This window comes from Manis javanica, chromosome 3 (assembly GCF_040802235.1).
Source record: "Manis javanica isolate MJ-LG chromosome 3, MJ_LKY, whole genome shotgun sequence".
NCBI lineage: Eukaryota > Metazoa > Chordata > Mammalia > Pholidota > Manidae > Manis > Manis javanica.
Genome location: NC_133158.1, coordinates 172,581,487 through 172,607,903, shown reverse-complemented (window position 1 = coordinate 172,607,903; position 26,417 = coordinate 172,581,487). Strand labels below are relative to the sequence as shown.

The following is a 26,417-nucleotide window of genomic DNA, read 5'->3' as shown; positions in this document are numbered from 1 at the left end:
TCCAAGGTTGATTTTCTAGTATGATGAGCACAGGGTGTCAGAAACTCGAGCTTCAAACATCTGGCCACTCTGATATATGTGTCCATTTTCAAGGTCACTTAATGGCCCCTGTCACAACTGGAGGCCCAGTCCCTGCCCTGCATTCCATATGCAGAATGAAGGAAGGGAGGGAGAGGGAGAGGCAAAAGGCATGTGCCCACTCTCTTTTAAGGATATTTCTAAGATGCTGGCACCCTAAACTCTCGCTCATATTTCACTGGTGAGCCCCTGGCCACATGGCTGTATTAGCCACAGGGCATCAAAGAAGGCTAGTCTTTATTCTAAGGGACCAGGTGCCCAGGTAAAAAACAGAGTCTGTTGCCAAGGAGCAGGGGAAATCAGATCCTGGGGTAGGCAACCAACAGTGTGAAAGGTTGTGTGGCACACGGCCACCACGTTTATCGGAAGAGCCCCAGCTTGAGGCCACGGTGGTGGGCCTCCTTGTCCGGCCAGACCCTCATCTCCAGCCCCACTTATATTTCCCATCAATGCCCACAGTCTGACATGTTTCTGATTTTGGTGGGTCCTGTGCTGGTGCTAACACGTTACTGCTCATGCTGGTGACTAAGTTCTGTCATGGGCAATATACTGGATGGAAAGCAAGTCCCACACCTATTAGACTGCTTATCTTGATCTGGGTCGAAAGAGCTGACCCCCACGTGCCTTCTCTACAGATGAATACTTTAAGCAAAGCTGTGCCCCTGGGTCTGACCCTAAGTCCAGTCTCTGCGCACTGTGTATTGGCAACGAGGCAGGCGAGGACAAGTGCGCGCCCAACAGCAATGAGAGGTACTTCGGCTACACTGGGGCTTTCAGGTGAGTGTCCCCCGGCCTCCAGCTTCCTGGCGCTGTGCTTCTCAGGGGCCAACAGGACCTGTCACAGCAGAGTGGGGCTCAGCCTGGGGACTGCTGACGGGCAGCACTGGTGAAGGCCCCCCCACCTACCTCCACCCAGGGAGCGCAGGCTGGTGCCAGGGCTGTGTGACCTCAGCTCTGCTGGGCTCCAGCCATGGCCTGGGGCCAAAGTCAACCTCAGTGGGTCTTGATGGCTTTATTCCCAAAACCGAATGAGCAGAGTATGTGGTATCTTAAGTCCTTTGTACAGTTTTGTGGGGAAGAATTCCCTTTCCCATAGCCAGCGCCCTCTCCTTCAATGCAGGTCAGCATTATGTCTTATGTTTCACTTTTCTCTTTGATTTTGGCCTTAGAAAAGGCAAAGAGAACAGTATTGCAGTTGTTCTTCACTAGTAAAATAAACAATAAATCAAAAAATAAGTTTTCAGAATTCATGAATTATAATCACTGAGTAACTGATAGCAATGATCCGCGGTCCACATTTCACAACCCTATACATCTGGATGTTGCTTTTCAGTGTGAAAGGCAGAGACCTCTCCTCCCCCTTTACTCAGTTCTCCAAGAATATATTTGACCAGGAGATGGCGTCATGTATCTGAGGAGGACAGTGGCTAAACTGAGGTCTTTGAATTTTTTAAATTCAGTAGCCTTCTCTCAAGTGAAAGAATGATAGGAATGTAGCTTCTACTGTACTTTGAGCGACCCATAAGTATTTGTGAATGTACAAAAATATGTTTAAGGACTTGCAAATGGAAAAGTTAGGCTGTGAGTCTGCTCAGAAATAGTGAATAGACACATGGCTGATAACAAACCCAAAGGAATCACATAGTTTTCTTCTTCAAGTCCAAGGTAAGGTATTGGTTCATGGACGCCCCTGCACTTCAGTGTGCCTACTTACACTGCAAGGAAATGCTTTGGCTTTTGTTCAAATTGAAAGCTGGAACCAGAAGTCCTATTTACTTCTCTAATTCTAACTCATACTCTTAGATGGCTGGTTCGTATTTTTTGACTATGAACTATTTCTTGCTGACATTCCACTATGGAAGAAGATCCAGCTTCTCAGACATTTCTGTGTCTCTTGTACCTACAACCCCCGACTTCAGCTTCTTTTTAACCCTCCAGTTTGGGATGTCATCCAGTGTAAATGCTTTGAGAGCTGGTTTCTTGAAAAGTTTTGGAGTTTTAAAAAAAATTATTTTAATTCACTGGATGGGGCATTTTCCTTTTCATCTGTTGATTCAAGTTATTCAGTTCTGGGAAATTTTATTTTCATTATTTTTTTTGATAATTTCCATCCCATTTTCTCTGATTTATCTTTAAACTTTATTTCTTAAATTATTACACTATCCTGGATTATCATCTCATTTAGTTATTTCTTTTTCTTGATTTGTTCTTCTTTATCTTCTAGTTTCTGACATATTTGCTCAGTTTTGTCTTCTAATCATTATATCACTTTAAAGGATTTTTTATGCTGTTAACTTTTTACTTTCGAAGGATTCTTTTTGTAGTTTGACTATTTCTTTTTAGAGCTTCTTGTTCTTGTTTCATGAACACTGCTCTTTCTTTCATCTTTTTAATGATATTTTCAGTTTCTGAAAAAAGTTTTACTCTCTCTCCTATATTGTCTCTGTATCCTCAGAGTATAATTGCTTTCATCTCCATCTTTTCCGGTATTTCTTCAAATATCCAATGGGATTTTAGGAGGAGGGGAGGTCTATATGTTTGATCAGTCTACCATTTTAAGCCATAAGTTCCTGGAAATATTTACCTTTATCTTTTCTATGCTTACTTTCATGTATCAGTTTTTGGAATGTATATTACAAATATTTATGAAACTCTAATAGTTTATCTTCTCTGGCAATGTGTTTATTTTCTGGAACATTTTAGGTGCCTGGCCGAGAGGGCTGGAGACGTTGCATTCGTGAAGGATGTCACTGTCTTGGAGAACACTGATGGTAGGTGGAAATGTTTCCCTTTCTGCCTTGGACAGTGTCTTAGGCATCACAACACAGCCTAGTGTTGCAGATTTGTAACTGGGAATCTATTAAACCTTCTTCAGAATTTGGATCAGGTTAATTCCAGAAATTCTTTATCTCAGTTTCCAACATGGTATGTCTATTGAAGTGACATTGATCCTGAAACTGAGACCTCTCTTTCTCTCCCTCCCTCTCTTTCTCGTTCACAAGTGCACACACACACACACACACACATACACACACGCACATACACCAGCTATACTAAGTAACAAATATTGCCCTGGCTTTGTCTGGTCAGCCACAGAAGCATACCTGCCTGTACCAGCCTATGGGAAACTGAATGTGGATGATACTTAAAAATTGAACATTTGCAAATAAAATTTCCCTTAAGAAAGGAAATCGGAGTCTTCATTCAGCCCCATGTGAGCCCTCATTCTGGAAACTCCTCGGAAACTAATGGGGACAAAGTCACAGGCAGATGCAGATGGTGGAAGATAATGTACCAGTCACTGTGTGAATAATCACTCTCTTTTGATCTGTAGGTGAGAATACCAATTCAACATTCCTAGGCATTTGTTACCTTCCGGATTGCACCCTCTCCTTAGTCCCCACTCAGCCTCCCCACACCCTCTCTTCAGCAGATGCCTTGGCAGTTTGTCCCCCGAGAATGTACAGCCTCAGCTTTGGGCTTCCCTCCTTCAAAGATACCAACAGCCATAGCTGCTCCTACTCTGTTCCTGCTGACCTCCTCATGTCTCTTGAGAGAGTGGCTGAGGCCAAACATGTAAATTCGGAATGATCTCAATATCAAATAGACAAAACCAAGAGAATGGATGAAGTGTTCTTTTCAGAAGAGAGGGCAGGAGAGAAGCAGAGGCCTGACTAATGAGCCTCTACTTACACACAGACATGCATATGGTTATATTGCAAATTTATGAACCATTAATATAGTTGATCTGCAGGGATCAGATTGATGTCAAATTGAATTTTAAGCTTCTCTGGGATTTTACAACTGTATTTTATTGGAATTGACTACATATATTTGGTAAACTTATAGAAGTTCCTATCCTTTTTCTGGTTATACAAACAACATTAGAAGAAAGGAGAGAACAGTTTCTTCTTGAACATAAACCAGCTATTTTTTTTTTTTGAAACTCACTGGAAAACATGGCACAGGTATGGGGGGTGTTCCTTTTACAAAATTTAAAAAATACCTAACAGCATCACTGAGATATAACTCATGTTATAAAATCTATCCATTCAATGTGCACAATTAAGGGGTCTCCACACAGTCACAGAGAGTGTTGGGCAACCAGCACAGCAGTCCAGTTCTAGAGCACCACACATAACCCCATAAAGAAACACTGTACCTTGTCACCCTCCTCCAGAGCTGGCCACCATCAGTCCACGTTCTGTCTCTAGAGGTTTGCCTATCCTGGACATTTCATGTAATACATGGAACCATGTATTATGTGGCCTTCTGTGACTGACTTCTTTTACTTAGCATCATGTTTTTCAGGTTCATCCAGGTTGTAGAATGTATCAGTACTTCACCCTTTTTATTCCTGGATTCTATTCCATTGCTTGGATGCGGTACTAAGGTGTGATGTTTGAAGTTCGTGCAACCTGTGCAGGATGAAGCTTCCTTCTCTCTCTTTCACCTCAGTGCAAGCCCAGTGTATGCATCTCAAGAGTCCCAGCCACCTAGGAAGAACCCTTTGACCAAGCCAAGCAGCCACAGCTGACCCAGTTTCTCTCTCCCCAGGGAAGAACCCTGAAGTGTGGGCGAAGGATTTGAAGCTGGACGAATTTGAGCTGCTGTGCCTCGATGGCACCAGGAAGCCTGTGGCCGAGGCTGAGAGCTGCCACCTGGCCAAGGCCCCAAACCACGGTGTGGTCACTCGGCAAGACAAGACAAAATACCTGGAAGAGGTGCTGTTTGACCAGCAGGTACGGGCAGCAGGGCCTCCTGCCTTACCCACGTGGGCCTTTTGCAGGGTTGGGGGCAGCCACAGAGCTTGGTGAATCGGCCCATCTCAAGCCTTTCTTTCGAATCCCTCTTCTTGAGGCTGGTGGTGACAGTATTTGCTTCACACTGTGGGTCTTCTCAGTCTCAGTGAGGCCGAAGAGGCTTCTGACACTAGGCTTTCTGGGACTGACCAAACTTCTCCCTGAGGCTCATGTCCTGAACTTATGCTCACTGCCTGGCCCAGAGACAGTTACTCTCCTCGCCACTCCTTGTATTCTTTAGGCAAATGAGGGAGACGATTGGGCCTTGGTCCACAACACCCCAGTAGACAATGGTTAACTCTGGTGATGTTGCCCATAGACCAGGGCCCTGCATTTACAATCTCTAAAAAGAACAAATTCAGACGTTCAAGAGTTAAGACATTTATGTGGAGTGATTTGAGGGAAATCCTATCATTTCCTTAAAGTCTGTGATTTTCTGTGATAGCATCTAGTTTTGTATTAAAACGTCAAGTGTCCAGGTGTCCTTTAAAGACACCTAATAATGGACTTGACGCCTGGCATTTGTGAAGCCCTCACTGTGGCACGCCCTCCGGTGCTGGTGACAGGTCTGCCACCACTGAGGTGTTTGTTCTCACCTCTCGAACATCAAGGAGGATCTGTGGCCAGGGGAGGCTAAGGAGATGATGGAGGCAATGATCTGCTCAGTGGCAGAGATGATTTCCAATGCAGACTGCCTCTGTTGGAGGGCTGGCCTGTCAGGCTATTATAGGTGATAAATTTTTGGAAGGAAATGCAGGAATCCTCAGCTGTCACCTGGTGACCATATGAAGAAAGGACAGGCGGTGGGAGGTGAGACCAGGCCTGGGCATTAGCCAAGGCGGGTCTGCTGTCTCAGGGGTGGGCAGCGGGAGGACATGGGGCAGGAGAAGACACAGCCAAGGCAGTGGGACGACCCCAGAGCTCAGCACCGTTTGTCCCATGGTTCTCTCTGGGGTTCTCTGTCTGAGAGGGGATGGGGTCCCATGTTTCTGAGTGGAAGCAATGTCCGTGGCCTCCCTTAATCCATAAACTCTCCGATTTCCCTTAGCTACTCACTACTGTCTGCTCTTTTGCACAGGCTCAGTTTGGAAGAAATGGATCCAAGTGCCCGAGCAAATTTTGCTTGTTCCAGTCTGAAACCAAAAACCTTCTGTTCAATGACAACACTGAGTGTCTGGCCAGACTCCATGGCAAAACAACATATGAAAAATATTTGGGATCAGCCTATGTCTCAGCCATTGCTAACCTGAAAAAATGCTCAACCTCCCGTAAGTGGAACATAGAAGGCGTTGATGAGAAACCACCATGGGTGAAGGTCAAGGTTGGAGGGACATACAGCATTCTAGGAATGAAGATGGCTATAAAAGTATTAAGGCAATATAATATCTCTATTCTTCAGGAGATCTCAGTTTTCTGGATGAGATGAAAGAATTAGAGAAAAAATGAAGTAGTAGACAATATGCTAAATTTTTATAACACTGATCGAGACAGTCATGGCATTTTTAGAAACTGATAATTCATTTTATTCAGTAAAATGAATTGTGTGTTTATATAAGTATGTATGAGAATGTATGCATGTATACCTGTAGGTATATGTTTACACACCTACAAACACACACACACACATAAGTACATGTGTATGTACACCGGGGGCTGTGTCACTCAGGCCAGGGCAGGGAACACGCAGGCTGGTGAGGGCCAGAGCTGCTTTGTGCTCCCCTGGCCCCTGTAGCTGGTAGGAGGAGGGCCCAGGAGACTGAGTGTGGCAAGCACTGACGTGGGGAGAGAAGGACAGGGGAAAGGCTCCATTTATTATCCCCCTTGATTGACCTCCTGGTTAAAAAGGAAACCAGTTTCTGAATGTCCTGCTTTGTTGTGTCCCCCAGCGCTTCTGGAAGCCTGTGCCTTCCTGCAGAGGTGAAGCCCGAGAAGCCCAGAAGCTGGCCCAGCCTCCCGGGGGGAGCCTCAGCTGCTCCCCGCTCCTAGCCCCATCCCCAGGAGAGCTGGGGCTTCCCTTTCCTGAGCAGAAGTGCTTTGTCAGTCTCCTGTCTCCACACTTCCTGCTGTCATCTAAGCAAGAAATAAAACTAGAAATGCTGTTGATTTTCATTCCTTAGGGTGTGTGGTTCATCCTTTCCAAAATTTCCTCCTGAAGTATGTGTCTGACCAATTATCTTCACAGCTGGACCTTTCCTACCCTTTTCCAGGTCAAACTCTTGCTCTTTCCTGTAGTTTTGGGTGTGACATCTGATGGTCTGGAATCTAAGGACAGGCCAAGCAGCTGTTTCCCCAAGGGCATCTGGTTGGTCATTGACACAGTGTCTCAGTGTGTGTTATACACGTGTGTCCATGTGTGTACGTGCGTGCATCTGTGTGTACGTGTGTGTGCATGCACACATGCATGTGTGTGTGTGCGTATGTGGATGTTGCTAGTGTGGGGGAGGTAACAGACAATAGGAATCAAAGATCTGTGGAAGAACTAGATATCAAGATTTATGAGTGGTATTTTAAATAAATTACATCAGTTATAGTGAATGTACAAATACAGGCATCAGGAAAAGGTGAAAGACTTCTCTCCCTTGGCCTTATTGACCCTTAACCTCAGGTTAGCCTCTAGTCACTAGCTTTTTCCCCACTTTTCTCAGCCAAGCTCTTCAAAGTGTGGTCTAAGGGGACTGCCTGCACTCCAGCAACCAGGGGTAGGCAGCTCTGCTGCTGCACGCGGAGGCCTCTGGAATCTGCCAGGAAAGGACATTATTTAGGGTCTCAGAATCTGAGGATGAAAACTCACATTTTCGCTGCTTTGAATGATGGCCCAGATACATAGTCCATCCTCACTAGCCCAGGAAGGTTATTCAGTGAGCAATGTTTGATTGTGTAGCCGTATTAGCTATAATGCCAGCACCATAAAACATAATATTTGAACTATCGGGACCTACTTGTATAAAAAAGATCCTAAGGCAACATTAAAAGCCCACCAGTGAAATCCCCTTTTGTGGCTGAAATTAAATTTCAAAATCTAACTTCACTGCATGCATTAGGTCATGCTAAGTCACATCAAAATCGTAGCAGCTTACACTACAAAGATCTGTGTCTATTTCAGACCCACATCTGTCTTGGGTCATAAATGGCTCTGCTGCTTATCTATTTTGAGCCCCAGGCTGAGCCAGCAGCCCCATCTGGGGCACATTGGCCTTGAGATGGGGGGGTGGGGAAGAAGAGATGGAAGCACCACACAACACCTAGAGCTTCTGCTTGGGGGAGGTCATACCATTTCCATCACTTCATCGCCCAAAGCAAGTCAGAGGCCATGACATCAGGGAGGCAGGCATGTGTACCCCACGGCGAGAGGCCCCATAGGAAGGGGTGCTGAGTATTGGGCATCAGGCACTCTGTTTCTCTCTCATTTCTGGGTCTGAGGCAGTACCAAAGCAGGTCTTTACTAGTATCCAAGCAAGAATGAAAAAAATGGGTGAACTTGTGTCTGACTTTTAGGGTGGCTGGAAAGTCCTTCTTAAAGTCTGCTTGTTAGGTCAGTATCTTGTGAGGCCAGGTCTGTTGAGAAAAGTAGGCCTTTTACCCTAATGGTGAGAGGTTGGAGCCAAAGAAATAGAGCTTATCTGCTCTATTAAATGAAAAGGGGAACTTATGGTTGGCTATAGGTGGGGAGAGCTGTGAAGACGGCAAAACACTTCGCTGTTGGAGAGGATGGAGAGGGTGAGTGGGCCCCAAGAATACAGCAACTCAGGTTCCAATGAAAAATGTAGTCATGGGACAATTCCTACCCATAATGGCTTTATCACTGATGCCTAAAACATCGATGACTAACCCATATTGGCTATCTTGCCCCTTTCTCTGGGAAATAAACAGCCAGGACAGGGTTTGTGTGCTAGGAAAGCATGAGGAGAGAGGCTAGCAGCTCCCAGGAATAAAAGGCTGGTAAAAATCAGTAGTTGAGGGGGTGAAGATCAGTAGCTGGGATGTGGTGGTGAAAGGTGGCTGGAAGAGAGTGAGGCCCCCGGGAATCTGAGGGGCTTTTGAGGAAGACCTAGAGCCTTGTGCAATGCAGGAGATAGGCTGGGGGATAGTACTTGAATTTTACAGGACAGTCTCACCCCAGAAAGTAGAGGATATGGAGACTCTTGGGTAGAGATGGAGGAAAAGAAGAAAAAGCACATTTCTTTAGCTTCAGCTTTGGCAAGACGACAGCCAGAGCTTTCTGGTCATCAGAAGGAACCAACTGTGTGGCTTTGTCTTAGCCAAGAGAAGCATCCCTCTGAAGGGCTGTGAGGTTCTGCATGTCTCATATCCCTGGGGAAAAAACAAACCTAAAAACTGTATCCACAGTGACCTATCCAGACAGTCATATTCATGAATTCTTGCAAAAGCTGGAAATGTGCACTTAGAGTCCCAGCAGTACTGAAGTGCTTCTTTCTCCTCCTACTCAATGGCGATCCCCCAAAGTTCTGGCCCCTGAACTGCCACATGACTTGGGTCCCCACATCCTTTAATCCCTAGGCTGAGTTGAGTGTAGGCTCTATTTGGTGTCCCTGCTTTCACTTCCTCAAACCTCAAGTCCCTTACCATCTTCAAGGAAACTTGTGGCCTTGCATTCTGTGTAGTCCCTGCTCTTCGCCTTTTTCTCTACTGCTTTACCCTCAAGGCCTGCTAGGCCTGCAGTAAGTGGCAGGATCTTTGCCCTCCTCCCTGAAATCCCCTCGTCCCCTGATGTGGTCCTGGGGTAAGATTTCCCCTTATCCCATTTGTCATGGTGGGAGAATGACCTCCAACAGATTAGGAAATGTAACCTGACCTTCTTGTTGTCAGATCTTTGTGTTCAGAAACACAAAGGGAAACACTGCTTTCTTGACCTATGGTTTTGCTCTAGGTGTCTTGTATGAGATGTTCAATTTTCTAAGGCTTGGTTATGCTACTTTAGCTTATAAGCACATAAAAAAACCACAAAAACAAATACCAAAATGCCCCTTAAATTTGTTTCCTTCTCACTGAATTGGAAGAGAATCTGAGAGTGTCATTTCCTGGTCATACCCCAATATTTCAAATTATTAGGTTAGGGATATATTTGTTCCTTCACCCTCTACCAACCAGAGAAAGGGGAAGAAGGAAGACAAGACAGGAGTGGGTGACCTGCAGGAGTGAGAACACCCTCGGCCCCAGACCTTGCCCCATGGGGACATGAACACGGAGGAGCAACATGCTCCACAGGGTCGCAAAGTGACCTCACTCTCTTCTGGCCACGTTTCCAGCTACCGATCTTTACCACCCTTTTATTTCTGGGGGCTGCTAGCCTCTCTTCTCATGCTTTCCCAGCACACAAACCCTGTCCTGGCTGTTTATTTCCCAAAGAAAGGGGCAGGATAGCCAATATGGGTCAGCCATCAGTATGTGTGTTGTGTGCCACCCTTCTCCCCACCTTCCACCGCCAGCAATGGTGGTTTAGCACTGCTTTACCTGTAGGTAAGAAGAAAGCCCCAAATGGTATGTCAGGCATCTTTTCTTTTCTGAGCCTGACTCTTCCTCATCTTCCTGAAGTGGAATTAACCTTGTACATATGTGAAGAGTCTTCAAACAAGCTGAGAACCCAAGCACACATCAAGGAGAATAAATGTCCGCGTGCAGTGTGCCCGCCCACCGGACAGAGGGCCAGTGTGATGAGAGGGAAACACCGCCTTAGAAGAGGTGGCTGCGGGCATGTCGCAGTGCCTGGTCACAGAACAGTCAGAGGGGCCCCGCCAGGACCTCTGTGCAATGCCGGGAGGTCACCCTTTCCCAGCATAGTGCAGCCCTCTGCCTGGAGGTGCAGAAATTCTGAAGAAATTCTGTTGTAATGAGATACTCCATTTAAAAATTGCTAATTTTCCTGTCCATGCTTTTTTCTGTGAGTTGGAAATAGTGTGATGACTACTCAGTCTGGAAATGTCAACACGTACTGTATTCTTTTAGCATAATAATATTTCATTGCATAATAATATAATGCTTTGTCATCTGATTTGATAACAAAATAATCCACACTCTATACTAATAGTGTAACACCCAAAGTTCATTTTTTCTCTTTTTACTCTGACATGAGGGATATGCATTAGTAATAAAACTAAATAAAAATGTGGCATGCCTCTATAAAGGTAAACTCTCTACTCATGACACTTATAACACCAGATATGTGGATTTTCTATGCTAAGCAATTCTCTAATTCTCTGTGGGCACCAACCGGTGTCCTGCAAGTCAGTTCAGTTCTGACACTCAGCACGTGGAGATAGCATAGACCCCACAGTTAAGGGCTCAGCCCACAACGCTGCCCTTCTCCTTCAGACGTCATCACAAGTAGTGGGTTCCCAGGTCACCTTCTATCCAACTTGACTACAAATTGGAGGTTCTCAAGACCCCCTCCTCAGGTTTGATAATTTGTTACAATAGCTCCCAGAATGCCAGGAAACACTTTACTTACTGTTATTGATTTATATGAAGTTAATTATAAAGGATACAAATGAATAGCCAGGTGAAGAGGCACACAGGTTGAGGTCCGGAAGCATCCTAAGCACAGGAGCTTCTGTCCCCATGGAATTGGGGTGGGCCACCCTCCCAGCACATGGGTACATTCACTAACCAAGAAACTCTCTGAATCTTATAGTGTAAGGATTTTGTGGAAGTTCCATTATGTAGGCATGATAGACTAAATCACTGGCTGATGGTGACAGCTCAGTCCTCAGCCACTCTCCCATCCCTGCAGGTTAGGAAGTACAGCTCAGAAGTTCCAACCCTCTAATCACATGCTTGGGTCTCCTGGCAACCGGTTCCCAGCCTGAGGCTATCTAGGGGACCATCTAGAATCACCTCATGAGCATAAACTCAGGTCTGCTTGAAAGGGGCTTATTATGAATAACAAGAGACACTGCTATCACCCCACCGCCCAGGGATAGAGACCACAGATATATTATTATATCACAACATCGCAGTGCGGTACTTGAAATGCAATTGAATTATAACTGCCTGTGATTTGTAATGCAGGAGCAGCAGGGGGAAGTGAAGAGAGTGTCACATACCATCTGCGTCACAGCTCATTGGCTCAGCCACTGTACTGCGAAAGCAGCCAGTGGCAATACATATATAAATAAATGTAGCTGTGGCCCAATAAAACTTAAGGACACTGAAATTTGAATTTCATGTAATTTTCATGGGTCATGAAATAATCTTTTGCTGGAAATATTTTTTTTCTAACTATTAAAAATTGTAGAAGTAATTCTTTGCTCATGGGCCACACAAAAATAGGTGGCAGCCTGGACTTGGCCCAAGAGCTGTAGTTTGACCACCGCTTTTCCAGTCTGCAGCTATTTGTGCTGTGGTAGGACCATCTCTGCCTCCACCCATCCACTCTTTGAGGGTGGGCTCTACCTCTGCCCATGTGCAGGACCAGCTCCTGGAGGTGCTCTAGAAGCACGAGGACAGCCATCGCCTCAGGTGTTGTGACAGCCAGGAGCGACACCTCAGTGCTGGGGGCCTGTGGACCACAAGTCTGCCAGGGCTCCGACGGCTCTGGTGCCCGGTGCAGTGGGACTGCAAGATGCACCGTCAGGTCTCTTTCCTGGCAGTGTGGGTTCGCTCTTGGGGGAGAAGCCGGCGCTGTGTGGTGAGGTGAGCTGTCCGTCATATCACATCAGGGGGAACAGCCTGTGCTCTAAGGTCATCAGGAAAATTGACAGAGCTGCCTACTTTTTTCCTCAGGGAGTTAGCTTTTGCCCATAACGGGTAGTCAGAATCATTTCACTGGCCATTGTTTTCAGGAATAATTTGGGCCAGTCCTGAGTGGGAGAAGGCAGTGGCCTGGGCAGCAGGACATCCAGGACCAGTCTCACCTCTGCTGCTGTGTGGCTTGAGTAAGTCCCTTACCTCCTCTGGGCTTAGTTTTATTTGCGGGTGAAATGAGGGGCTTGGGCTTCTTCTCTTTCCATCTCCCCTACAGGTTGACTTTGACCCCAATCAATGACTGGAAAGGGGGAAACTTAAAACTTGTACTTGTTGTCAATCTTTTTTCTTTGTTTTCCTTCAGACTATCAAAGTCAGTTTTCCCCTTTAACTTTATCTCATGAAAAATTCTGTTTATGCAGTGTGGGTCAGCGAGGGTTCAATGAACATCCATGGACCCTACATCTGGATTTAACGATTGTTAATATTTTGACATGTTTTTCCTCCTCATTTCCTCTATTTGTATACATGGTGTGTGTGTGTGTGTGTGTGTGCATGCGCGCGCACATGTATGCATGTGCATGTATGAGATTAAACAATTTGAATGTAAGTGGTGGTCACTATGACATTTCACCCCTGAATTCTTCAGCATGAATCCTCTAAGAATAAGGAAATTCTTCCACATAATCATAATTTCATTGTCACACTTGAAAATAATAATTCCATGTCATCTGATACCTTGTTCACATTCATATTTTTCCAATTGTCCCTAGAATGTCTTTAAGCCTTTTTTTAAGGAAGTGCTCCCACTACACATCGGCAGTCAACCCCTCCCTCTTCACTTCCCTCATAGGCATCAATGTCACCTCTTTGGGGGTGGAGGAGCAGCGACAAATAACAGCACCTGTGTTGGCAGCAGTCTCTCCCTCGGCTGCCTCCGCATCCATCACCGTGTCCCATCTCTTCTAGTTCATTCAGAGATGAACTAGACAGACTCTGCCCTGGAGTCCTTCAGAGATGAGAGAGCGGAGAAACAATGAGTATACACACGAATTGTCGCCAGATGGAATTGGCACAGGCTTGGGGACAGGCTGTGTACTTTGCAAAGGACTGAGGGCCTGGTTGCACAGTGTAGCTGAGAAGGGTCCTGAGACACGGTGAGCAGGCTGTGTGCACCCCTAGATAGTATGCAGCAGGCACACTGCAAAGACAGGTGCCTGAAGGAGCACGTGGGGAGCATGTGTGCAGGGACTCAGGTGGGGAGGGCTGTCCGCAGATTCACAGAGCACACTTGCTGAGCTGACTGTGTGGTCGAGGGCAGAAGAAAACATTTTTGGTGAAGTATAGTTAATGTACAATATTACAGTAGTTTCAGGAGTACAACACAGCGATCCAACAATAATGTACATAGCAAAATGCTCACCATAATGAGTGCAGTTCCCAAGTGCATAAAGTTATTACAATATCATTGACTGTATTTCCAATGCTGTACTTTTCCTACCTATAAGTTATTTATTTTATAATTGAAAGTTTGTACTTCTTTAACCCCTTCACCTATTTTGCCCAAAACTCTCCTCTCATAGCAACCATCAGATTATTCTCCATGCTTATGCATCTATTTCTTTTATTTGTTTATTTTTTAGATTCCACATATAAGTGAATTACATGTATTTATCTTCCTCTGTCTGGCTTATTTCACTTGGCATAATGCCCTCTGGATCCATCTTATGGCTGAATAACATTTCATTGTGTATATGTACCACATTTTCTTTATACATTCATCTATTGATGGACACTTAGGTTGCTTCCATATCTTGTCTATTGTAAGTAATGCTGCAATAAACATAGGGGTGCATATATCTTTTGAATTAGTGATTTGTTTTCTTTGGGTAAATTCCCAGAAGTAGAATTACTATGTTATACAGTACTTTTATTTTTAATTTTTTGAGGAAGCTCCATATTATTTTTAATAGTGATTACACCAGTTTACATTCCCACCAACAGTGCAGGAGGGTTTCCTTTTCTCCACATCCTCACCAGCGCTTGTTTTTTCTTGTCTTACTGATATTAGCTATTCTGACGGTGTGAGGCGATATCTCACTGAGGTTTTGATTTGCATTCCCTGATAATCAATCATGTGGAGCAACTTTTCATGTGTCTGTTGGCCATTTGTATTTCTTCTTTGGAAAAAATGTCTATTCAGTTCTTCTGCCCACTTTTTCATCAAATTCTTTGTTTTTTGTTGTAGGTGATGCAGGTGAGATGATCTAATCCCGCCTCCCCCCCAACTCCCTGAACAAAGAAGCAGGGGAATGGCCACATATCCCCAGTTTCTTTTGTCAAATATATCAGTCACTTACCTGGAGTGGCTGCAGGAGGCCAGCATGGGAGGAAAAGGCCTATGTGAACTGAAATTCAAGCCTAGTCAGGGTGCAGTCAGGATCTGGGGAGGGAGCCAGGGAAAGTGCTGTGTGGCAGTGTCCTGCCAGCCAGTTACCACCTGCTCACTCAGCTGTCCTCACAGCCAGCAGCCTGGGAGGGAAGGCGCCTTATCCCCAGTTGTCTAAGGTGCAAGTAAGCTAGATGGCTTACGTTAGGACCCACAGGGAGAGACAGACACCACTTCCCACCCTTCCCACCCTTCCCACCCCCTCCCAGAGCAGGCTGGCAAGGGTCCCCAGGGAGGTGACTCATTCCCCTCCACAGATCTAAAGATCACATCAGAGGGAAAGATCAAGGGACTCAGAACCTGAAATTTGGGTCAAGATTTTTTTCCATTAGATATGCCAGAGATGGTTCTTTGGAGAAGAACTTTGCTCTTCTCCGTGTCTATAAGTGGGTGGCTGAAGGGAGCAGCAATTGTAGGAACCTCCATCCCCCAATCCCCAGGACTGCTGGGAAACTTCCAGAGCAGCAATACTGGGGAGCTCACTCCATAGACCAAGCCCTAGAGGCAAGTACGGAAGTGCTGGGTGGTGGCGAGAGCATTGGGTTTGCTGTCAGCAAATGATAAGTCCAGACTGACCCTTGGAAACGCTGTGATTTAAGTCCCAGTCTCCACACTTATAAAATGAGACTGATACTCAAATTTCCTTTGAAGGACTCATGTGGCACAGATACGTCTGGGAAGGAACTGTGTGAAGGATAAAATCCTACTGAAATTCAGTCTGGGTGTGAGAGCCTGAGACCAGAAAAGGGTAAGCAGTTCTTAGGAGGTGGGTAACATGGGGATAACACAGCATGTTTGAAAAAAAGAGAAGTAAGCTCAGCCATTGCTTAACTGAAATTCACATTTAACTGGGCATCCTGTCTTTTTTTTTTTCAACTTCAAATTTTATTGCTTTTTCAATCACTGTATCCATCATGTTTCCTTTTTTCAAATTTGTTTCATTAGTAGTACCACAAATATATAGAATTGAGATGGATAGGAAATTGCTCATGAGATTTCAGGCTTTCAAATGTCCCAGATCCAAATTACCTTGACCTTCTACCCACTCTTTGAGTGTGGGTTCTGCCTCCATCCATAAGACATTTCTTTTTGCATTAGAAAATGATTTCCAGGCAAAATAGAAACACTGTCAGTTTTTCTTGACTGTGTAGCCACCTTCTCTTTGCCTTTTCACTGGTGGTTAGTTTTTCTAATGCAGTAGTTCATGGAAAAGTGCAACAGCGTGTGCTGTTTTGATCTTTGGGTGGCCATCTCCTTGTTCTGGTGCGGGAGGATGACCCCGTTCCAAGTGCGCTACCTGTGAGTGCACTGTAGCTGGGTCACTCAGCATGGCTCTAGGGCTTCAAGCATCATTTCCCTCTCCGTCTACTGTAAGACTTCATAGATCCTTACCTCTCTATACTCCATGTTTTCATTCTTAAAATTAGGATGGGATTTGTTCTTTGAGTTCATCACCATGTCTGTAAACATCTGAAAAATCATGCTATTTTCTCTGAGATTTCTGCCGTACTTGCAGTAGAAGTGGATGGAGAGTCCAGACCTGCTTGTATAAATCTGTGAAGAGAATTTCTCTGTCCCTATTCCTTCTCTTCTTGAACGTCTTAGCCTTCTTTTCATATCTGCTGAGGTACTTTCTTCTGTAGTCTTGCTCTTGATGGTCATGGTATTTTTGTTTGCCTTTTATCCTCCTGGATGGAGCCCTCTTTGTCAGTTTGTGCTGCCCTAACGAAATACCACAGACTGGGTGGTTTCAGCAGCAGACATTTATTTCTCATGGTTCTGGAGGCTGGGAAGTCCAAGGCCAGGGTGCCAGTGTGGTCAGGCTCTGGTGCATGCTCTCTCCCGGGCCTGCAGGCAGCCGCCTTCTTGCTGTGTCCTCACAGGGTGGAGAGAGAGCGTGCAAGCTCTCTGGAGCACTAATCCCATCATGTCACCACCCTCATGACCTTACCTAACCCTCATTGCCTCCCAGATGTACCCACTTATACAGATGCCATCACACTGGGGGTTAGGGCTTCAACATATGAATTCAGGGGGACATGTTTCATCCATAGCACCCACCAGGTACATAGGTGGGCCATCTGTGTTCTCTGCAGAGTCTCCCAGCCCGATACCATCTACCCCTCCTCCCTCCTCAGTGATGGAGGTGAGAGGCTGTAGTCCACAGGTGCCCCATATTTCATCTGTCAACTCTACTTGGGATATGTAACAGACACAGAGGCACGTGGTCTCCACATGCTAACTGTTGTGACATTTTGTAGTCACAGGCTGGTGAGGCCTGAGGTATATGTTGCATCGAAAAGGACAAAACATGCATTGGTTTGCCATTTCTAAACATACTCTTACATTTGTGACTGTTAAATAGTAAGAGGAAGTACTAGAAACCTTGGGAGGCTCACAGGTTGCGGGCATCCAGGGACCTTGGGGGTATGGCAAGTAGCCAAGAAATTCCACGGACGATTCCAGAGCAAGTGCTCTTCCTCTGTTTATCCACAGTCTCCAGCTAGCCAGTTCTTTTCATTATCTGCAGAAAACTATCCCTTAAAATTACTTCTATATGAATGGGTTGCTTCTAATCTGGAATGTGATCTAATTGGTTTTAAGAGCACATATTTATTTCATGTGTTTTCTTGTCCAATTTTTGGAAATTGGGCATGCTGGACAAAGCATAGGCTCTGGGGACAATGGCACCTTTATGGCCCAGACCTGCCTCTCTCTTGCTGTGTGATCTTAGACACATTTCTGAGCCTCAGCTTCCTTCCCAGAGAAATGAGACCAATTCCACCCACACCACGAACGAGAAGTGAGGCGTGAAGGAGCTCACGTTTATAAGAGCCTAGCACAGCACCCGAGGCAAATTCAATGCTCAGAAATGCTCATTCACCACCCCTTTTCTTCCTGTATCCTATTTAATATGCAAATGTGTAAGAAAATTACACAAAACAACACAACAAGACAAAAGCCAATGTTTATTTACCCCGATTTTGAGAAGGCTAGTTTACATGTCCGTGGAACATTCCCCTTCCTCCCTGGGTGCATCTTGTGCAGAGTCCTCAGGCTGAAGCGGAGCATCATCACACAGATGGCAGAGGCGGCAGAGGTGTTTCCTAAATTCCTTGTCGAGAAATACACAGAGGAAAGGGTTGACGCAGCAGTGGGTGGCAGCGATGATTTTCAGCACATGAACACTTCTGTCCAGGTCGTAGTTGCTCTTGCAGTCATGCAGGGAGAAGTGTTCTTTGAAAGTAGACAGGAAAAGTGCGATATTGTAGGGTCCCCACATTAGAAGGAAGGCAACCATGATGGCGAAAACAAGCTTGAAAAGGTCACACTGCTTCCCCCTGAGCCTGAGTGTTTTTCTCATCCGCACGTAGCAAAACACAAAAGCAAACAGTGGAAAAAGAAATCCCAAAATGTTCATCTTTAGGGTCAGAAAATACTTCCAGAATGTCTCGTCAGCTGGCAGAAAATGAGGTCTGCTAAAGAAGCACTGGTATGTCTGGCTTTCCACCTGAGGCTTGTAAAACATGCATTCTGGCAAAATGACCAGAATGACTGTCCCCCATGCCAGAACGCTTGTGACAGCACTGCAGTGCACCTTCCTAGCCCAGGCAGAGCTTCTCATGTGGAGAAACACCACGTACCTCTGCACAGTCAGAAGAGCATTGAAAAACGCCTCGCTATAGAGGCCTATGGAGTAGAGGGCAACGAGAATTTTGCAAAAAGGATTCTCAAGAATCCCCTCCTGGGAGACAGTGTAAGCCCAGAACAGCAGGGTCAGCAAGAAACACAAATTAGCAAATGTCAAGTTCAAGAAATAGATATTTTCCACATGTTTGAGTCCTTTATATTTTACCAGAATAAGTACAGCCAAAACATTACCCAGGAGGCCGGCGATGAACACTGTCGTGTAGAGCGGTGGCACCAGGTGGGCTGAGAGGGACCTCGTGTCGTACTGATCGCATTGAGCTATTTTGTAATTGCTCATGTCGTCCACTATGAGGACGTCATACTCGTCCTCTGGTGCTGACGTGTAATTATCCATCTTCGGGCTGCCCTGTGGAGAAATGAAAGATAATTTTCCCTTCGTGAGAGATGGGAGGTCCTGGAGGAAGCCACAATGAGGACTAGGGCCAGTCAGCCGTGCTTTCCCTTTTCTGGTGCTTAATTTTGGCCCAAGTCAGTCTACATCTCAGAGGCTGAAAATAAAAATTTCTTTCACATGTCCCCGCTTCCTGAGAACACCACTATAACTGACCTACATTTAGCACTTAGGTGCTTAGTAGCAGGCTAATACCACAGGAAATAACAGAAAGCACTACACTTCTTCACAGAACTTATACTCTCTTGGTAGAAACAAAACTTGTTTCCTTGAAGGTGATTGTAACAAAACACACAATTAAAGGGAACCAAGTACCCTGATCTAGGTTCATGAAATTGGTGTCAGTCATGCTTTCTGTGTGTTTAAAAAGTTTGCTCACCCTCCGAAGCAGCTTCCTGGGCCAGGCTGGTGTCTAAGTTGTTCTCTCAAAGGATGGGAACAAATGTTTGCAAAAGTGAAACCATCCTCGGCATCAGCGTGGACATAACTGGTTAAGCACATAAATGACTTACCACTTGACTGAGTTCCTGGAGGGAAGGGCACGGCCTCCTGGCCTACCATCCAAGCTGCTGTGGGAATGGCCTGGGACAGCTGAAAAACCAGCTTCCTCGTGACAGATGGCCCTAACACCCTCAGGGGCAGAGTAGCCACTGGTTATCCCCTGGTACTTTCACCCACTGGTCACAGGTCTTGGGAATAACTAAAATGAAGCAACTTGAAAGCTCCCCCAGACCTCTAGGGAGTTTCTTAAGCCTCTGAAAGAAACCAGGAAGTTGTTTTGTCCTCCCGTCCCATCCCCCCGCCTTTGATTTCCCCGTGGCCTTCAGACAGCCTTCCTCCTGGCTGCCCTAGATAAGGGAACTGAGTTAGATCTGCTCCTCAGAGATACTAGGGGAGCACTGGGAGGAGCTGCTGACGTGCAACACCCAAGGGGTGACAGCTGGCAGCAGAGGAGCAGAGCCTCACGCGGTAAACACGGTAACTACAAATCCAGACCAGGGTCCTGCCCCTCCCCACACTAGCAAAAGCCCTTCCCTGAATTGACAGGGGCACTGAGAACCTGCAGTGAGAGGCACAGGGAGCCGCTCTGTTTGGGTTTTTATTGTCCCTTTTGAGGGACACTGTGTGCTTTAGCTTAAGAATGGCATCCCAAGAGGGATTTTGGGACAATGGAAGCCACAGAGTGATGTCAGTCGTGAAGCCACGGGGTGAGGTCAGAAGTGAGCATGGGGCTTCCATGGGATGTGGGGAATGTTGATAATAAAAGCAGGGAATTATGCAAGCTGTCAGGAGTGGACCCTGCTCCAAGAAGGAAAACCCAGAAAAGAAAAATTCCACAGTGGGTTCACAGAGTTGTCGTCGAGTCTGGGCTGCAGAGAATGTGAGCGCAACAAGTTCATACCCCGACGGAGGCTGGGGGCAGGGTGAGGTTTGCAGTCGGAGAGGAAACTGGGAGAAGAGTTCAGATTGAGTGGCTGTGTGTGTGTGTAGGGGGACTAGGACGATCTGCAAGAAGGATGAACTCAGAAGGGGACTTGAAATAACTGAAAATCTGTATGCACTTCTCCTGGATCAGCATTTTGCACCTGAGATGGACTTAATTTGGGGACCAGTCTTACACTTTGGTTTAGCATTCAGTTTACTGGTTAAATGACATCCCGTTAGTGCCAAAGATGTGTTGGAGGCAGCATTCAGTACAGAATGTGGACCTGTTAAAATAGAAATAGAAATAAAAAAGAGGAAACTATTTAGAGAAAAGAAAAATAAACATAAAAAGGACCCAGATGAATATGTGACTGAGCATTAAATTTAACTAAAAAATGATGTTCCTCCATATGGAGGGGTTGGTGCTGGTGGGAACCTGGTCTGTGACTGTTTCCCAGCAAGTTTCCCCCTGTCCTCCCCTCAGTATGGGCCCCTGTGTGTGAGTGAAGGCCATGGTGCCCTGGGAAGCCCGGCCAACTGGTGGCGGCCACAGCCCCAGGATGAGCAGCGGCCCTTCGTCCTATGGCTCTGCCTGCTGTGGCTGCGCCGTCTGGAGCCCCCCCAGGATCCCCCCAGTGAACCTTGAGTGAGTGAGTGGGGGTGGCTCATTGCCTGGTACTCGCTGCTCAGTCCCAGGCAAGGGAATGGGAGTCAAGTCAAACTTTGAAACCCGAAAAAAACTACACATCATGTGGTTAAGACGAGGAAAATAGCAGCATGTAAGACCTCATATATGACCCAGAATCATGTGAAATTTGAAGTTGCCCGAAGAACAACAGTTTTGTAAATTCAGGATCATACTAACTTCCTGTTACCAGTATGGCCTTCACTTCAGTATTATTTTCTTTTGGCTTGATTCCCAGCATTCCTCTTATCCACACTCAGGCCATGGGCTTTAAAAAAAAATAGAAATATAAGTGACATATAACGTTGTGTAAGTTTAAGGTGTACAACATAACGATTCAATACGTTCATATTTCAGTATGGTTGTCTGTGTAGTCTTGGCAAGCACCTCTGTCAGGTCACATGATTATCATTTTTTCTAGTGGTGAGATCTATTCTGTTAGCATATTTAATGTTTACAATACAGTTTTGCTGTGTAAAATCACTGTACTGTGTACTAGATCTCCAAGGCTATGGGATTCTTGAAACTTCTCAGTTGGTAGGAAGGAATGGTTTAGAGATTTAAAGTTAAGGCAGGAGGAAAGCTTGATCCACCATACTAATAGCTGGAGCCATAGTAGGGTCATCACTGTGAGACTTCACCACATTTCTGTGGCTTTGGCATGTGGCACATAGCCTTTCTTCTGAGGGTCTGAGTTCCTTTCTATCACTATAATTCAACCCCGATTTCAGTCTAGGAAACTATCACATGATGATTCGCATTCCCTCACACATGTAGATGATTTATTCAATTCATTTATTCAATAAGAATTTATAGGGTGCTTAGCATGTGCCCAGCACTGTTCTGGGTGCTGGGGACCTTAGTAGGAGAGAAGTTCCATGACAAAAGCTGAGCAGAGAAGGGGAATGGGAAGGGCCAGAACGTCAGTGCAAGCTTGGTAACAAGATGAGCACTTGAGCAGCAAATGATTAGGTCCAATAATTCATGCTCAATATCTTATTTTTTCTTGTTACTAAGTTCTGCTATTAGGGAGGTTGAAAAACACATTGGGTGATGACTTTAGCAACAATTTTACAGAAGATGCACAACTATGTTACCTTGGTCCTCAGTAAAAAAGCCAAGAGTACAATGTACCCGTTACTAATTTCCTGCCTGTCAGCCCCTGACCCACCCTTCTTTGCCTTGCTTTGTGATCCTAGAGATGAACCCTACAAACATTTCTCCTTTGACTTGGTGTGAAAGGCACCAGAGTCACAGGAGGAGGCAGGGGCTTCTCATTCTGGTTCCGGGATTTTGTTGTTTGCTTTTGCTCCTTGGGCTGACCTGCTGGTGCTGTGTGGAGATACAGCAGTGCCCACCCTCTGTGAGCCTCACTGGAACCTCTGCGGGCATTTCCTGCTCACCAGCTCCAAGCAGCAGCCTCTCAGTAAACTTCCTACCATCCAGTGGGTCACAGCCACACCCTCTTTGGCAGGGTCTGAGTTAATAAGTCTTTTCACCAGTTAGTCATTCTTTATAGTAAGTTCTTTGTTCGGATTGCTGGTGTGATTTCTGTTTTTTGACTGAATGATGATTGATAGGTACAGCATGCAATTTAGTTCAGTGATGGGATAGGAGAGTGCTTAGGACAGCTGCTGCTAGCAGGACGGCATTTTGTAGATATTAAGAAATGGGTATTCAAACTTTTAGAATTATAATAATTTAATCTATCCCTTAAAATGTCTCCTTCAAATGTCAGCACTCTCAGTTTATCTATCATTTATATCTATCTATCATCTGTCTATCTATCTATCTATATCTATCTATCTATCTATCTATCTATCTATCTATCTATCTATCTATCATCTCTCTATCTAATCTATCATCTATGTACTATCTATCTATCATCTATCTATGTACTATCATCTATCATCTATCTATCATCTATATACTTATCTATCTAGCGATCATCTATCTACATTTTGTTAGTAAATAGCACATTTCAGAAAATTAGGAAGTATAGAAAAAATAACCACGGTAGTGGTATTCCCAAATAACAGCTATTATAATTTTTGACCAGCAGACTTGGATTAAAGATGGCAGAATGAGAGGTGAGACAGAGGCCTCCTCCTAAAACCACATATAATATGAAAATATAATTAATAAAACTGAAAGAGCAAAAATCCTGAAAGAGCAAAAGGAAAGAGGGCTGCACCAGACTGCATATACCTGGAGAAAAGAACAGACCTCATGGAACAGGGTAACGTACCAAAGCCATGCTCTGGCACAGGACCTGAGCCCTTCTCCCACCCCAGTTTACCAGCAGGAGGAAGAGAAATGGGGTGGGGAGGGAGTGGAGGCCTAGGACTGCTGAACACCTAGCCCTGGAGATTTGCTCTGGGAGCACAAACCTGCATTACATGCTGCTCTGGTGATTAGGGGGTTGAAAAGCTAAGACAGGCAGAATACCTGGAGAGACTTAGATTCCAGCTGCTTATGGAAAATGGGGATCTATATCCAGCTGCTCTGGGACAAAAGAAAGGCAGACAGTCTGAGAGACTTCCTAACAGTGAGAGGGCTCCTAAGGGGCAAGGCTTGCACAAAGCTTACTGCTCAGGAGAAAGGACAGGTAGACAAAATTGTCTGGGTGCACTCTGCTCAGCAGGTTGGGAACTTTGATGATCTTCAGGCACTACAGCCCCTAGCTGGCTCTGCAGCTCCAAAGCCCCCCTCTGTGATACACAGTCTGCTGCGCCTTCCTCCCAGCCAGCCCGCATCTGGCTCTCAAACCAGCAAACCCTGCCCTGGTGTCAGCTCAGCCAGAGGGGACCCCACCTACAGCAGCTACAAGCGCAAAGCATAGAGACTTATACCTGTGTGCTCGGCCCACTGGTTCTGGCAGTGGAGACAGGCATAGCAGCCGGGAAGCAGGGAACAGCTCTTTCCTCTCCCCAGGCACCAACACCACTCTCCTGCGACCCCTGACATTGCTTCAGGTGTGGAACAGCTCCGGAGAGTAGAGCTTCTGGGCACTAGAGGGCGCCACATACAAATATGAAGCCTGGCCAAAGGAACCTGATTCAAAGCAAAATCATACATACACCAGAGAAAGAGTCAAATGAAATCAATCTCATGAATCTTTCTGGAAGAGATATCAAAATAAAAATCATGAACATGCTCATGGAGGTACAGAAAAATATTCAAGAACTCAGGAATGAATTCCAGTCAGAGATCCAGTCATTACGGAACACAGTATCAGAAATGAAACATACAATAGAAGGTTTTAAAAGCAAATTAGATATGGTGGAGGAGATGATAAATGAAGTAGAGAAGAGGAATACAAAGAAGCTGAGGCACAGAGAGAAAAAAGGGTCTCTAAGAGTGAAAGAATATTGAGAGAACTGTGGACAGAACAATATTCGTATCATAGGGGTACCAGAAGAAGAAGAGAGAGAAAAAGGGATAGAAAGTGTCTTGGAGGAGGTAATTACTGAAAACTTCCCCAATCTGGGGAAGATCTCCCAACACAAGGGACCCAAAGAAGACAACAACAAGACATATAGTAATTTAAATGTCAAAGATCAAGGATAAGGACAGACTGTTAAAAGCAACCAGAGAGAGAAATAAGATCACATGCAAAGGAAAGCCATCAGGCTATCATCAGACTTTTCAACAGAAATCTTACAGGCCAGAAGGGAGTGGTGTGATATATTTAATGCAATGAAGCAGAAGGGCCTCGAAACAAGAATATTTTATCTGGCAAGATTATCATTTAAATTTGAAGGAGGGATTAAACAATTTCCAGATAAGCAAAAGTTGAGAGAATTTACCTCCCACAAACCATCTCTATAGTGTATTTTGGAGGGACTGCTATAGACGGAAGTGTTCCTAAGGTTTAATAGCTGTCGCCAGAGGTAATAAAACCACAGTAAAGAAAGTAGGACAATTAATTGCTAAACAAATGCAAAATTAAATCAACTACCCCCAAAGTCAGTCAAGGGATAGACAAAGAGTACAGAATATGATACCTAATATATAAAGAATGAAGGAGGAAGAAAAAGGAAGAGAAAAAAAGAATCTTTAGATTGTGTTTGTAATAGCATACTAAGTGAGTTAAGTTAGACTCTTAGATAATAAGGAAGTTAACCTTGAACCTTTGGTAATCACGAATCTAAAGCCTGCAATGGCAATAAGTACATACCTATCGATAATCACCCTAAATGTAAATGGTCTGAATGTACCAGTCAAATAGAGTCACTGAATGGATAAAAAGAATGAGACCCATCTATATGCTGCTTACAAGAGACTCACTTTAAACCCAAAGACATACATAGACTAAAAGTGAAAGGATGAAAAAAGATATTTCATGCAACTAATATGGAGAAAAAAGCAGGAGTTGCAGTATTTGTATCAGACAAAATAGACCTCAAAACAAAGAAAATCACAAGAGACAAAGAATGACATTATATAATGATAAAGGGGTCAATCCAACAAGAAGATATAACCATTATAAATGTCTATGCACCCAACACAGGAGCACCTACATATGTGAAACAAATGCTAACAGAATTAAACAAAGCAAGAGCTGGTTCTTCGAGAAAATAAACAAAATAGCTACACCCCTAGCCATACCTATCAAGAAAAAAAGAGAGCCTGCACACATCAACAGAATCAGAAATGAGAAAGGAAAAATCACAATGGACACCACAGAAATACAAAGAATTATGAGAATACTATGAAAAATTATAGGCTAACAAACTGGATAACCTAGTAGAAATGGACAACTTTCTAGAAAAATACAACCTTCCAAGGCTGACCCAGAAAGAAACAGAAAATTTGAATAGACCAATTACCAGCAAGGTAATTGAATTGGTAATCAAAAAACTACCTAAGAACAAAATGCCTGAACCAGATGGCTTCACAACTGAATTTTATCAAACATTTAGTGAAGACCTAATACCCATCCTCCTTAAAGTTTTCCAAAAAGTAGAAGAGGGAATACTTCCAAATTCATTCTATGAGAACAGCATTACCCTCATACCAAAACAAGGCAAAGACAACACACACAAAAAAATTACAGCCCAATATCCCTGATGAACATAGATGTAAAAATACTCAACAAAATATTAAGAAACTGAATTAAAAAACATATCAAAAAGATCATCTACCATGATCAAGTAGGATTTATTCCAGGGA

The 26,417-nt window shown here is 44.8% G+C and overlaps 2 protein-coding genes across 4 annotated transcripts in view; one reads left to right on the top strand and one right to left on the bottom strand.

Annotated features, from left to right (window-relative positions):
• Positions 1-6,989, top strand: part of LTF (lactotransferrin) — a 31,571-nt gene extending 24,582 nt beyond the window's left edge. The window contains exons 13-17 of the mRNA XM_037005611.2: positions 714-855; positions 2,782-2,849; positions 4,636-4,820; positions 5,959-6,148; positions 6,767-6,989. Coding sequence (XP_036861506.1) covers positions 714-855; positions 2,782-2,849; positions 4,636-4,820; positions 5,959-6,148; positions 6,767-6,801 — 620 coding nt within the window. The 3' untranslated portion in view covers positions 6,802-6,989. The remainder of the gene's footprint in view (positions 1-713; positions 856-2,781; positions 2,850-4,635; positions 4,821-5,958; positions 6,149-6,766) is intronic.
• Positions 6,990-17,980: 10,991 nt separating this feature from the next.
• On the bottom strand, positions 17,981-19,943 carry CCRL2 (C-C motif chemokine receptor like 2). Of its 3 annotated transcripts, XM_017643963.3 has the most exons (3): positions 19,645-19,923; positions 18,913-19,087; positions 17,981-18,267 (listed from the first exon to the last, which is right to left on the bottom strand). In XM_017643963.3, exons 2-3 carry the CDS (start codon positions 19,073-19,075, stop codon positions 18,029-18,031), a joined length of 402 nt encoding a protein of 133 aa, XP_017499452.1. In that variant the 5' UTR covers positions 19,076-19,087; positions 19,645-19,923; the 3' UTR covers positions 17,981-18,028. The 3 variants fall into 3 exon arrangements, with proteins under 3 accessions (XP_017499452.1, XP_017499450.1, XP_017499451.1); XM_017643961.3 differs by having other exon boundaries at positions 17,981-19,087; positions 19,645-19,943; XM_017643962.3 differs by lacking the exon at positions 19,645-19,923 and adding an exon at positions 19,512-19,634 and having other exon boundaries at positions 17,981-19,087.
• Between the last annotated feature and the right edge of the window lie 6,474 nt (positions 19,944-26,417).

Bases quoted from the DNA above. Each gene is read 5' to 3' on its own strand.
- CCRL2 (XM_017643961.3), bottom strand. From the start codon at position 19,075: ATGGATAATTACACGTCAGCACCAGAGGACGAGTATGACGTCCTCATA.